Below are 14,438 nucleotides of genomic sequence, written 5' to 3'. Positions count from 1 at the left end.
AGAGAATTCAGAAGTAGGTTGTTTAAGTCACATCCCTTCACCTGCACAGAGGGCTGGAAAGGAAAGTTTTCTCAATGAACTGTAAAGGGCCTAAAGCTGCGGGCACTGAACTCCTGCAACATCTTCAAAGCAGGATGGTCTGAGAAAGAGATACCAGGCGTTTCACCATTTTGGGAGTGATGCTGCACCAATGTCATCGTCACTAGCTGTGAAGGTGTGCGAGAATAAACACATTGTGGGAGAAAAGACAGTGTGGTTAATAGACATCTGATACAAATCTGACTAAGACTTGCTCTAAAAGAATCCCAAGAGAAGCAAATGCTTGTCAGCATTTTTCCTCTAAGTGTTGACCTAAATGCTTTTCCCAACTGGAAAGGGCAAACATATTTTAACAATTAACATACCATGCATGGTCGGCCACCAATAATATTAAATCCAAGAGAGCCAGAGTCACGATGAAGGACAAGAGTCAGTGCTTTAGTTTCTTCACCCTACAAAGAACAGATAAAAATGTTCAAAACATTTGTGTGCACTGATAGGTAGGATAGATAATACTTCTATCCAGGCTTGTACGGTTGACTTCTTACTTTTTTCCCCCCATGCAGCTCAGAGAAGAATGTTTAGAACAACTTTGGAAGCCAACAGCTTCCACACTCCAGCTGCCACACCGCTCCCCAGCAGTGCTGCTCCACAAAACCCACCCTCTAAGATTTATGTGTATTTTTTATTGAGATCTACAGTGAGACACTTAGCAGCAACAGAAGGTATGTATATGTAATACTGGTTCCTGCAACTACTTGACCTAGTCATACGTGACGTGTTATATAAAATGCTCCATGTTTCCAGTAGTCAAATTCTTGACTTTTCCAATGCTTGAGGGTGACTGAATCTTAAGGCCGCATTTTAATATGGCTTCTCTCTAGTGCTAGCTACATGACATTGTTTTAGGCGGTATCAAACATGAAGTGTTATACAACAGAAACTATCTGGTGAGTTTTACGAAACAGCTTTAAATAAAACTGCTACAAATTTTGCCAAAGGCCTAGGATGCCAACTGCTATGCATAGCTCCTGCCATGAGTATTTTTTAATTTAGAATTTTAACACTAGCAAACCAGAAATCTTCCATCATTGAAAATCATTATATTAATTCCCTAAAATATTAATACCTGCAGTGAGCAGTTATCTGATTGGACAAAAAAGGTACAACCAAGACAGACTGGAGGGACCTGTAGTATCTGGAGGACTGTGTGAACATGATCTGTTATCCTGCCCTGTTACCCCAGCTTCTTCCTAACTACAGATACAAACTCATACTTAGGCCTATCAACTTTCATTAAGACAGAAGTGCATGGACTGTGAAAGACATATAAATCCTCACAATGTACTTACTTCAATCTCAGTCAAGTGGCTGTTATTTACAGCACACAACTACAAAACTACAACAAGCAACAGCAGAACGCTACAAAAGGCCATTTGAATAACAATTTTTTTTTTCCGAAATCAGAATAGGAACAGTACGTTGTAGATCTGTATATGTAGATATATATGAACCTTGCTACCTCCAAGATCTTTTACTTTGCTTTATCCAATGGGTGAAAAAGTTAGGAACACAAAAAAGTTTGAGGAAGTTATCTTACACGTCTGGTTTTCATAACCAATTAATGACAAAAATTACAACAGTTACACTGTAATTTGACACAGATGTTTTTAGTTTGTGCATTTTTCTTCTAACATGTCAATCTGAAGTCGTCAATCAAATATTAACGTCTATTAAACTCTCAAAAAATGTCAGAGTAATCCTGGATTACTGAGTTACTCTTACAGATTTGGGGATGATAACAAAGCCCAGTTCCCTGCCAGTGTAAACTGGCAGCACTCCACTGACCACACGCTTGGAGCTCCACCACAGGGGAGCTGCGCCAACACACTCCACCTGAAGATTTGGTTTACTATTTTTATATTGGTTTGCGATCATTATCTTTCCTGCAGGTCAAATCATAAATAGACTTGGACCTGATACAGAGAAATACGAAAAAAACCTCTGACTGATTTTATTTTAATTTGCTACACTCAGCATCAGGGAGAATCAGGTCCCCAGAACAGGACTGGAGACTGAAGTAAAGGGTATTTCCCTGCAAGTGTGCAGACCCAGACCTCAGACAGGATTTCAAGGAACAAATTTACAGTCCTCACTTTCAGGGACTGATAACTCAGGGTTTGAAAGACAAGGACATGCAAGTGACACTGTTTACTTCCACTATTATGCCTTTCTAAGAAGGAAAATCAATTAGAACAATCCAGAAACAATTATGACATTGCTCTCAAGACACTTCTAGTAATTAAAGTTGAATGTTTTCATTAAAGCCTCCTTACGTGGGTATGATTTGATGCTTTTATGCACAGCAGAATGAGGATTACAGCAAGTGGGTTTGAATGAGTCAGAGCCGTAGGGGAAAAAAAAAACACACAAACACACAAAAAAACCCAAACAAATAAACCCAAACCAACCGAACAAAACCAAAACAAAAACCCTACTGCAGGTTTTTTTTTGTAGATACTTCTCAAAAACATCCAGGGGGAGTTTCCAGAAACTTTCCAAACTTTGCAGCCAGTTCTGATGGATTTCTACACTCATCTCCATCTTCTCTGGGGAAGCAGAGATGTGTTAGAGAGCACAACCTGCACATCACCGCAGAGGGCAAACCAACCATCTCTGCTGAACCGCTCCGGCACCAGGGAGGCAGCGGCACCTTGGCTTTAACACTTGGTTACTTTCACAGATTTACATCTCAAGACTTAACAATTTCTTTAACAACCTTCTTTGCTTCATAAGGAAGTCACAGTACAAATGAGTTTTCCAGGGCTCTGCCTTTCTTTCCCCCTCTAACACGTCTCATGTTCCAGCAAAAGAATCATTAAACAGTGAGGTAACTGTGGAAGTGCGGTGGCCAGCATCCATCCCTGCCCCGTCATCTGCTTCAGCAGACCTGATGGTTACTGGCGTGTTGTATTCCCACAGCTGAACAGAACTCTTAAACATAATTCTTGAAATTACTGTACTTCCCAGCTGAGTAATGTGGAGCTAATAGGCTGTCTTTCCCTTTAGTTATTGGAAGACTCTGATGTCTTTGGTAGTGCTGTGGCTAAGGTCCATCTTCGGTACTGGAAGCACTTCAGCTCCTTGTTTACTTGTAAAGGGGTTGCCAGGACCAGCTCGGTGGATCCTGCTTGGGGACAGCCTGAGAAAAAAATACCATCTTGTTTCAAGGGACTCCATCTGGGTTTTATACAATCAGAACTTGTGTTACCACCTCCACAGAGGTATTAAATCAGAGGTCCTAAATACCAGATCATAAACCGGTTCCAGTATGTCTTATACATTTATTGGGAGTCTGTCCCTGCTTTTGGTGGTCAGGAGAGCAGAAGGGCTTCCTTCCACCATTGGCTGCTGCCAGTACCATGAATTGCTTCTGATTCTCCCTTACTCATTTCTTCCCAAAGGACTTAGACAGCTGTGTACATAAAGGAACGACCAGATCAGCTTATCAATAGGTGTGAACAGTGGTATGTTTTAGCAAGGATTAAGCATTGTTTGAACAGTATGAGGTTCTTCTTGATTATTTGGACTTTGATGTTTCAGGATTGATTGTCTGATCAAAGGAAATACTAATTTTGAATAAGACACACCACCTTCCCTACCACTCCCTCCTCAAACGCACCCACAATAAGCCTCACCTCTCCCATCATGGAATAAATAGCCACTCCGAATAAACCTTCAAACTTGCTTTTCGGAATAGGCACAGATCAGGCATCCAGTAAATACACAGGAAGATTAAAATGTTCCCTCAGTGAACAGAGGATGGGAAAGAATACACATGGAAAACAACTGGAATCACTTAAGGCACATCTATCTGTTTAAGGGACTTCTAACTGTGAGATATTTACAGGTGACCATGTGTATAACATATATAAATTTATGTATGTCTTCTCTCAACATAGTTATGGTAATGTTATAAAACTCACTTCAGATATGGGAGATCAAAGAACACAAAGTATCACGAAGGAAGTCTATGCTAAGTCAAACCCAGATATGGGTCTCCAAAGTTCCTGAAGAAGTTTGCCCCAGCCAAAAACCCATGAATTTGAATCTTTCATGAATAGCCTAATGTTCCTCAATTTCCCCTCTAACTAAGCATTTAAACAGAACAGTAAGTGGGCATTTCTTCTGTTTTGACTAAAGCATATGTCATCTGATTTATTCTAGATTGGTTCTACATCTGTAGCAACAAGTAATCCTTGGGCAGGGATATCAGAAGACCCTTTTTTTTCATCTGCAGAGGAGCCAGAACATCCTGCAGTAAGTTTTGCAATCACCACATCTAACATATGAACCCAGTTTGTCAGTGCTAGGGCTACTTCTGTTTTAATGCAGACTGAACAATTACATCTTATAACAAAATTTATTATGACTAAAGATCATAATTAAATAATGATAGCAATGGCACTGCATGCTTTGAATAAGCAATTACGTCTGAAATGGAGATAAGTTATTCTACACTATCACGTGTTGAGGGACCTAATCCTTAGACAAGTGTGCGTGCTCTGCTGAGTGTTACAGTCTGCACCGCGCGCTGCACAGCCTGCACTAGCGTCTCTGAGAAAATAACCCCAGAGCAAAAACTTGGAAGCGTGCCACAGCCCAAAATTGGTAAAGCATCCCCTGCACTAGGTGATTACCACGGGTCTTTTAAAAAACTCTCTAGTGCACAAAGATGCAAGTTTCTTGATTGTACTTCTTTGGGAGCTGGGCAGACTAAAGCTGTTAGTATTGGAAAGCTGCCCAAAATGTTGTGAAAGACATGTAATTGATTGACCGCTAGACCACAAGTCTGTGGTGACATGACACCTTCCAGCTTTCTTCAGAGTAGGCGCTGCTTCAGAAAACTGTATAACAGCCTTTTGTAATACAGCTGAAAACGAGCACAGTCGTCTTGGCCAGCTGTATCCATACATTTGATAAAAAGTACTGCTGGAAACTATGTACAATGCACATTTACAACTACTTGAGGCAGCACCTTTCGTGCTAATAGCTCACTGTACAGAGGTAAATAATGCAAACCAAACATTATCAACGCTAGCCAGAAAGAAATGAAGGAGGAGCAGTGTGAGAAAAAAGGTGTGCTGTCTGGATCAGATTGGGGACCAGGAGGTAGAGCTGCAGTGAGACAATTTCTGCCAGCAGGACTATACAGGGGGTTCTCCTGTCCTCTGCAGCGTGCCATGGCAAAGCACAGGGGCTGCAGGAAAAGGAGACAGCAGAGAACTGTTCTGAATTTGACATGAATGGGAAGCCCCTCATTTAAGTTTTACTAAGATTTTAACCAGCATCACAACCAGTATTGCCAGAAGTTAAAACAGTACATTCACTATTAAAACACTCTTTCTGTTTTGAGTTAGCTAAAACATTAACATGGTGGGTTGTTTTGCCCTGGATTTCCCAAAAAGAAGAAAGGAGGGACTCTAACATCAACTTTTGTTTCCTTTACTCAGGTTTCTGAACCTCAACATTACCAAAGGTGTGAATACAGATGTTTGACAGTTGTGAACGGTTTAATACTGCTGTGTCCGTGGTAGCACATTCCAGGTCAGAGGGAAGACTATGAATGTCTTCATTTAAAAGATAATTGGCTTCTAGGCCTCCTCTCACTGGGGAGCCTCATTCCAATTAAAACTTAGGGATTGTTGTAGCTCTGGCTTTTGATTCTGGTCATTTTATAAATGGTCTAATTCTGAAGGGCTGAAGTCAAGTTAATTTTTCTCCTGCTAAATTGAGCTTTTCAAGAACCCTGTGTGACTCTGGAAAAAAACGCAACTACGCAGCAGAGGTCTTGTATTTGTTCATGGCTGTTACAGAGATGATGGCTTCAGATCATGAAATAGCTGGCAGGGTGTCCGAGTTGCATAATAGTTAATCCTAAAGACAGCATTTTGTAGGAAGCCATATTCTGGGATGCTAGGTGAGCTAAGGGTCTGGAAAGCATTGGGTCACAACAGCCTCTTCCAATTCACTCTGCTTTGTGTTACTCCTGGGAGTTGATTTCTGGTGGTTTAATACCATTTCCAGCCCTGGAAATTCCAGTTTTGCTGTTTAGAGGTTTCTTCGGGGAGAGAACCAAGAAAAAAAGTAATAATACAGTGACTTCGGTATTCGATGCGTAAGTTGCCATATGGGGTCCAGATACCAATGATGGTCACACAAAAAATACCTATGTGGAAATCGGTACATTACGGGTATTAAAAGCCAAAGCTCAGATATTTCAGGGATCTAGGGGCTGGACCGACCGGCTCCTCAGGACAAGCCCCGCTGGCAGCCAGCCGCCGCCCCCCGGCACGCACACACACACGCACAGAGCAGCCGGCCGGCCAGGAGCCCCCACACAGGGCCCCCCCTTCCTCCCAAACCCGCGGAGACACACGCGGGAACGTGTCTCTTGCCTCCCGAGCGGCTCAGCCGCTCCTCCGAGCCCTTCCCGCGGCCCGACACAGCTGCTGAGGGGCGGCTGGGGACAGGACCACCCTGGCTCTCTCCCCGCGAGTGGGGACACTTCTCCCGAGCGGGCGCGTCGCCGCCGGGCGCCCCTCACCCTTACCTTGCCGGGGGAGGCTGCGCGGGCGCGGGCCAGGGCGTCGAGGCGGGCGCTGTACTGCGTGAAGCGCTTCTGGTATCGCAGCGCCGTCACCTGCAGCTCCAGCTGCGCCGCCGCCAGTCGCGACAGCAGCGACTGCTCCCGCTTGCCGGCTCGCAGCGCCTCCTTCTTCAGCGCCTTCTCCAGCGCCGCCGCCCGCGCCTGTAGCGCGGCTCCGTGGGCGCGCAGGGCGCGCAGGCAGCCGTGCCCGCCGGCCCGCCGCTCGCCGTGGGTGAGCATCAAGCCGCAGCCCTGCTCGCACAGGCCGGCGGGCCGCGCCTCGCAGCGCTCCCGCATGTGCGACTCCACGTCGCGGAGGTTGAGCACTTGGCGGCAGCCCCGGTTGCGGCACTTGGCCGGGGAGAAGTCGCAGGTCTCGGTGTGTTCGCCCAGGTGTTGCAGCGGCACCACCGCCTCGCAGCCCCGCGCGTGGTTGTCGCATTTGATGTCCAGCTTGAGGATGAGGCTCTTGAGGGGCAGGACGTGGTTGAGCTCCTTGGTGGAGATGCGCTGGCAGTTGACGGGGCAGCTGCCCTGCTGCACCACCCAGGGCAGCACGCAGCCGGCGCAGAAGACGTGGCCGCAAGGGGTGGTCAACGGGTCCTCCAAAACTTTGTTGCACAGATTGCATTTGAAGTCGGGATCCACCTCCCCGCTGAAACGATCCAGCTCGAACCCCATCCTCCTTCCGCTTTGCCAGAAACAAGAGAAAAAGGAAAAAAAAACCCAAAACAAAGTAATCAAAGTGCGGAGACGGGACGGGGCGGTCGAAAAATAATAAGTATCGGCCAGCTGCCCCCGCCGTTCGGGCAGCACCTCGGCCCGCAGCGCCGCCCCCGCTCTGTCCCCGCTCTGTCCCTGCTCTGTCCCCGCTGCTCCCGGGCAGCGCGCGCCCCGGCCCTCCGCACGCGCCGCCGCCGCGGGCCGCTCTCCCGCCGCTGCCGCGTGCGCAGAGCGCCGCGCGCTGCCCGCCCCGCCCCGGCCCCGCCCACACGGGACGCCCCGGGGGTCCCCCCGCGAGGGACAAGGGGACAAGGGTGCCTTTGTTTCGGGGAGAGGAGGAAGGGGTGGGCTCCAGCCTGTCCCCCCCTTACACCACCCCCGTGCGGTGACAGGTAACTGGGGGATGTGCCCGCGGGGATCGCGGCGGAGGGGAGCGCTCCCGGGAGGGGGAGGCCTGGGCGAGGGTGGGGGACGGGAGGGCTGCGGGGGGAATGAGGGGCCGGGAGGAGGAGGGCAGGTGTGGGAGGTAAGATAAGGTGAGGAGGAAGGAGTAGAAACTCGTCACGTTTGAGGGGCAGTTGGTGCCAGACGGGCGGTTTGCTCGAAGATGAGTGTTGGCCGGGACAACCTCCGGACTTTTGGAAGGGGCGCTGCGTGGAGCTGCCCTCTGGGGTCAGGTCCTTGGTGGGTGGCTTAGAAATTGGACAGACTGTTCAGTTCTTTGGTGAGACATCCTTACACTGCCAATGAGAAAAAGCGCAAACGGAACAGTCCCCCAGCGCTGCTCATATTCTGATGGAAAAGGGTACGTTTTTTCTGTGTTTGCATAGGCTAATGTGTTCCATTGATGCCACTTGAAGGAAGTGAGGGAGATCAGAAGAGGTTACCACTCTTGATATCTGTTTCTGCTTGGAGATGATTTAAAAGCTCTCCAGAATATGCTATAAAAAGCTAGCCAGACCACACCTGGAGTACCAGACATAGCATTAAACAAAACCAATTTCTCTTACAAGGCAGATATTCAAGTACTGAAAAAAGCAATAAAAGAGAACAAGCTTTGTCCATTGTGGATGGTGGAGCAGAATTCTCACATGCACTAAAGCCACATACCAGCTCAATTGTTCTTTTAATGTGTTTTGCTTTATGGTTGAGTAGAAGCCCAACTAGAAACTTAAGTTTCAAATGACCTTTAGTATATGCCTATTATATCATGGTAACATGATTTTCTGAATGTCTGGGATGATTATTTGTCTGTTAGTGACCTTTAGAAGGTAACAGACTAGTGGTTACACAAATATGTCCTAATTCAGTCTCAGGCAAGTAGTTTTTAGTATTAAGGGTTTTCACTTTTCAAGATGAATTCCATATGTAGTGCTCATTTCATTCTAATTATTAGTGTTCCTTAAAGCTTAAGGTTGCTTTTGGCTGTATACATCACCCTACTGAAGAAAGTGTGCATCTCATATTTGAGGTTATATACCTAGATAAGGAATTGTTTACAGATTTGTTCCTTTTAACATAAATAAATAAATAAATGGTGTAGTATAGGACTGCGCATGTAGATTTTCTGTTAACTCCATCTGAAGATCATGTGCAGTCTGCAGCCATAATGATAAAATTTTACTAATACATGTATATTACTGACTTTCTGATTATTCTGTTTGATCTATCGTAGTGATACCTATACTTTCTTCTTGTGCTTCACTGCCTTCTTCCTCTTCCTTTTCTTTCTCACCTCTGCCTCCTCAGGATTCCTCTTCTCACCGGGCTTCCTTAACACTCCCCTTGCTGCAGTGCTGCATCTCTTTCCTCTCTCCCTCCAACCACATGGTCCAGCAGCCGCACACACTGCTGATTCTCCATGGTTTGTCTGTCCTGTCGGTACATGTCACACTGTTCTACATTTTGTCACAAAAGCTCGGGTAGCTGTTACCAATCATGGTGTCCATTCTTTCCCATGGGTATTTTATCTAAAATAAAATTTCAGATTATGTGGTCTGGGGGTGCACAAAGTACAAATGAGAGATTCGAGGGTTGGTGTTCATTTCGGTAGCTGCTGGTCTGGTGGGGAAATCCATCAATGTAACCATTTCTGAATAGGCTGTTTTAAGATAACTGCTCTAAGTTAGTGCGCTTTGTGACCGCCGTCTTATGACCTTCTTTACATGAGTTAATAAAGTGCCTCAGGCATTCAGGATGGTTGTAAATAGAAATAGAAATACATTACTTCCTTCAACAATAACTGTAGCAGTTTTGGTTTAGTATTTCAAAGTTGTTGCTGCAGGATGCTTGAGGCCATTCCTGTTGAAGCCAGAGGCAGAGCTTTCGTTGATTTGAGTGAGAATGATGTCAGTACCAGGTTCCTTAGGCTATTTGAAACTATACAAATATTTGGATGGAAAATATGGGCAAGAACTTGAATAACATTTTCATTTGGAGTCATGGCTGGGCAGATGGTGTGCTGAGTTCAGTCATATACTTTAATGTGACATTTCTGTAGGAATAGATACTTTATTCATGAATTAAAACTTGCAAAGGCCACTGCAGTCTTGCATTTAGACTGCAGTTTGGAGTGCTGGCGGGGCGCTGAAGTTCCCCTCTCCTGCTGCCGTTATCCATGGCAGAAGGCACAAATGGAGCTTTCCTCCTTTAAAAATAATGTTTAAAAAGCAACCTCTCAACATGAGTCTTTAATGTTAATTTCAAAGGCTGAGGTTTGAAACTGAAAAGAGGTTTGGTTTCCAGCATATTGCCACCAGGGGTGAAATTACATTGCCGTGGCTAAGGAAGGTCGTTTTTATTTAGTCGGTTCTTTCATCATCAGAGGTGGTGTGCTGGGGTGGGGCCATTACCGAACCATTAAGGCTCTGTCATTTGACTTTGCTACCCTGCCATAAGAAGGATTAGGGTATGCCCGTTTGTGCTTTGAGTTGTGGCACAGAAACACAGAGGAAATGCCAGCTCTCAAAGTTTGTCTGTAAACCAAAGGTTTTTGCAGTAGATTTCATTCAGGTGGGTTTTTTGTTTGTTTGTTTGTTTTTGTTGGGTTTGTTTTTGGTTTTGGTTTGTTTTGTTTTCCTGCTGCTGTGCAGATTCCAGTGTCACAGAAAAGCAAATGCAATTCGATTGGTAGTACCTGTTCATCTTCATTTGCCTTATGTTCACAAAGGTTAGCATCGTTTTACACTTGATCATGAGATCTTTGCAAGAAACTAGATTTTTTATTTTTACATCAGTTTGCCTTTAGAAAAGTAGAAACAATTAGGTGTCACAGAGAAGGCATTGAATCTCTCTCCATGGTGATCATCTGTGTCATTCTTCTGCCTTATTTGATTCTGACAAAAGCCCTAAGGTTAATAGGACATGTCTGATATAACATGGTCTTCCTCATGCACTTAGTTCATGAGTTAGAGCCTTTTGGAAACTGAAGCTCACAGTGGTCCTGGGCATATTTAAAATACATTTAATGTTTTTAGAATATGTTCAGTATATTTAAAATGTATCTAAAATGTCAAGATCTTCTCAATATTCTATTCATTGCCAAGCACTGAAACACTGTGCAGTTACAAATTTCAGAGATTCTGTGTTCTATGACATTTTATGACGTTTCTCATACTATGTATGTTTTACATGTTCTTCTTTATCTATCTGTGTAGCTGCTGTCATTAAAATTCTAGTAAACTGGTTTCACTCCTTTATTTTTACTGCTGGTAGAAATATAAGTTTGCATTAATAGATACACAGACGAGCTGCTGAATGTGGACCACATAATGGTTATGAACAATTGAGAGGCAAGGTCCACAAGAATTTTGGCTATAAATACACAGTCCTGTGTTAATATGGATAGAGATAAATATAAAATAATGCCCTTATTTCTGAGGCTTTTTAGGAGACTTTATCAGTCAACTCTTTGTCTGAATAGTTACATTAATTCACCACTAGAATATTGAGAGTCTTTAAGTTATTTTGAACAATCCTTTTAGTGGTAAGGGAGAATTAGCCACGTTTTAAGACAGGGCTTAATGCTATGCTGGATAGTAGAAGTGCCCATTGTCATTCAGTAAGTCTTTAGCTGAGTGCTAGAAATTGAATTCTGCTTTTCCTGAGCTGTTCTTCACTTGATATTGGAGCCAGTTTTGGTAAACAGTTGGTTTTTACGAGTGAGTCCGTGAGTTGAGTATAAGACTGACGTCCAGACCTGACCACGGCTTGCCTGAAACTACACAAGGAGTCCAAGTGTCAGTGGAGGCCACATCCCAGAAAGCTTTTGGTATCCAGATCTATGGTCACAAGTGCTGCATCCTTGAATTTCCTCAGCAATTCAAAAATGTGCAGTACATATCAAATTATGATGTAGACACCACATTCTGTACTATATAATTTCTTTGTCTCTTCCTCCCTTATTTAAAACATTTAGAGAGAGAGAACTGACATTACATATGCCTAATTCCCTTTCACACATCTTACACACTGTAAGTAATGATAATGTTTAAAGCCAGACTGTAATTAGCTCAATGGTAATGGGTGGGACATAAAACGCAAGCCATAATTTAAAGGCACATTCTGTGGGAGTTTGTACCACGAATTCAGTACTAGTGGAGGTCAGTCCTTGTCTCAGTGAATAGAGAGTGCTCAGTGAACACTAATTGCTGAGCATCCTTTCCCCATTTCCCATGTACAAGGACGTATTCAGACCGGTCAGATTGTACTCACACATGCGGCATTTTGCATGGGTAGGTGTGTTTGGGTTTGTATTTAGCTGTCAAATCTGAGAGCCTTTGGATTGCCTTTAATTGTCCGTCTGGCACCATAAAAAAGAGGTGAAGCTGCATTTGTCTGTGACTCTGTGTTCACATACAAGCATTTCCAGAAGTCTCTAAGTCTAAATCTTTTATCTTAAAATGTGCAAAATATTCTGTTTTCGAGAACAGACATGGAAGTTAGTTCACTTTTCATACTTGCAGAACAGTTGTGAATAATGTGAAATGTTCCATTTTTTCCACATCAGTGACACTGCTTTATCTCAAGATGCTTTTGTACCATTTCCAAAATAAACAGTTCCTAATACTTGCACAAGATGTATTTGACAAGCAGGCTTTCCTGATCATCCACTATTTCTTAGGTAAACAGTTGCCCTGCTTATGTATTTACAGCACCGCTTAAATTTTATAAACGAAGGAAAAAAATCCCTTTCGAAACATATATCTTAGTTGAAAAAGTTATGGTAAGGATGTTGTAGAGACCACAGCTCTCTATGGGTACAGGGAGGGCACAGAACATCTTTGGATGATAAGTCCAGCTGCTGCTACTGACCTCTGTCTCTAGAAGTTTCTAAATTACTGATTGCCAGAAGCTGGGAGAGAATCTCTGCAAACAGACCAGGCCATTATCTACGCAAGATGAGCAGCCCCAGCTGATTGCTCTTAGAGACAGCATGCTGGGCTTGATGACCTTTAATTTGATCCTAATTGGGCTTTTGCCCCCTCACTCCCCTCCTTTTTTTGTCTCTTTTTGATAGTGAAGGTATTTTGGAAAATGATGGTGGCTTAAGGAAGCCTTTTCATTTCAATGCTTTTGGATTTTCTGTGGTGTTTATATTAATTTAAACCAGCAGTTTTTATGAAGGAGGTTCCAGTACTTATAAGTAGTAAGCAGAGATTTCAAAGACTTATTTCCTTATTTGTTGTTGAGATAATGTGAAGCCATGGGTAGAGAGGTGCAATAGGCTTTTGTGAAGTTAAAGCAGAGACATGACAAAATTCGCCTGGTGAAAAGAAGCAAATATGGTGAATGTGTGGAATGTGCCACTTGAATAAAGTTGTGTGCAATTTTAGAAAATTAATAATAATGTATGTGATTTAAAATATTGTAATAAAAATAAGTTTAATCCTTTTAAAAATAAACTTTGTATGATCAGGCTAGGATAAACATCAAACTGGGTGTGCAGGTTGCAAATGTCTTGCTGTGGTCTGGGCTTGATGGGAAAGGCTGAGAACATTTCTTTAGTATGTGTGCTCTTCATTCAACTCTGGGAGCTGAATGAGAACTCAAAAATGTTACATACTTGAAGTGTTAAAAGATTTCATATGGGAGGATTTTACATTAGTGTTCTGCTTGCTGTATTGCAACTATTTATCCCAGCCTAAACAGGGATGTGCAATAACATCGCTGTGACATTTTTGAGAAATAATGAGCTTGAAAGATCACAGGTTCTGTGTGTGATAGAAACTAAGGATGTCTGCAGGGAACTTCCCACATGAGAAAACCTGGTGTGTGCACACAGCCAGAGATCTCATCCGGAAAGCCTAATGTTTATAATTCGGGGATCTTCAGTCAGTGACGTTCTTGCCAGGGAAGTGCTAGAATCAGGGAACTGTTAAGTGAGTGCGGAAACCTCTTGGTGCAAGTTTTGATGAATATTAATGATCAAAGATCTTAAGAATTCAGTCTCCATGGAATTAGAAGAGTCAGTGGATTAATAAGTCATATGTTAAGAAGGTTACACTAGGTCAAGCCACTGTTTTTCTCATTAATATGCATCGATATTTATTCTTAATTCAAAATGGTCCGAGCGATGGGAACTGTGTGTGTTCTGGAGAGCAGTTACTCAATCCCAGCTGTTAAACAAACCCGGTTTTGCTGTTAAGAGACAGAAGGTACTTTTTTTTTCCTTCAACTTGAGGAGGTTTTAGGGCTTTTTCTCTTAAAAAACCCAAGCAAACAAACAAAACAAAACACGACATTTGAAGGTACGAAGACTCTTCCTCTTTGCGTGAGCAGAGTCCTTTGGGAGTCATGGCTGGGTAGGTACAGAGACCCCAAGACCCCTCCGCTATAGCTGGTTTATGTAACTTTCTGAATGTGCAATGATGTGGAGTGTCAGGAGCTTTTAAAAGCTGTGTTTGTGCTCTGAACACCACAGAGCTTGAGTGCAGTCCTACTGCACAAGATGCTGCGCCACATCAATTCAAATTACCTTGTTAAATAGTAATATTCATAGATATCTTGCGCTAATGAAAAATACTTT

The 14,438-nt window shown here is 43.6% G+C and overlaps 1 protein-coding gene and 2 long non-coding RNA genes across 12 annotated transcripts in view; 2 read left to right on the top strand and 1 right to left on the bottom strand.

Moving 5' to 3' along the window:
- LOC136105815 (uncharacterized) overlaps positions 1 to 4,352 on the top strand; it is a 203,187-nt gene extending 198,835 nt beyond the window's left edge. For both annotated transcript variants that reach the window (XR_010652047.2, XR_011740756.1), the window contains 2 exons: positions 606 to 764; positions 4,267 to 4,352. This is a non-coding gene — a long non-coding RNA (uncharacterized lncRNA). The remainder of the gene's footprint in view (positions 1 to 605; positions 765 to 4,266) is intronic.
- Positions 1 to 7,463, bottom strand: part of PDZRN3 (PDZ domain containing ring finger 3) — a 142,240-nt gene extending 134,777 nt beyond the window's left edge. The window contains exons 1-2 of the mRNA XM_065845665.2: positions 6,653 to 7,463; positions 405 to 491 (exon numbers count right to left, since the gene is read on the bottom strand). Of these exons, the coding sequence (XP_065701737.1) occupies positions 405 to 491; positions 6,653 to 7,369 (804 nt within the window). The 5' untranslated portion in view covers positions 7,370 to 7,463. The remainder of the gene's footprint in view (positions 1 to 404; positions 492 to 6,652) is intronic.
- Positions 7,464 to 7,680: 217 nt separating this feature from the next.
- The window catches only part of LOC136105756 (uncharacterized), a 206,547-nt gene continuing 199,789 nt past the window's right edge, over positions 7,681 to 14,438 (top strand). For all 9 annotated transcript variants that reach the window (XR_011740749.1, XR_011740748.1, XR_011740753.1 and 6 more), the window contains exon 1: positions 7,681 to 7,803. This is a non-coding gene — a long non-coding RNA (uncharacterized lncRNA). The remainder of the gene's footprint in view (positions 7,804 to 14,438) is intronic.

The sequence above is a fragment of the Patagioenas fasciata genome, chromosome 10 (genome assembly GCF_037038585.1).
Source record: "Patagioenas fasciata isolate bPatFas1 chromosome 10, bPatFas1.hap1, whole genome shotgun sequence".
Lineage (NCBI taxonomy): Eukaryota > Metazoa > Chordata > Aves > Columbiformes > Columbidae > Patagioenas > Patagioenas fasciata.
The sequence above is the reverse complement of the archived record's forward strand: the minus strand, read 5'-3'. Positions and strand labels throughout refer to the sequence as shown.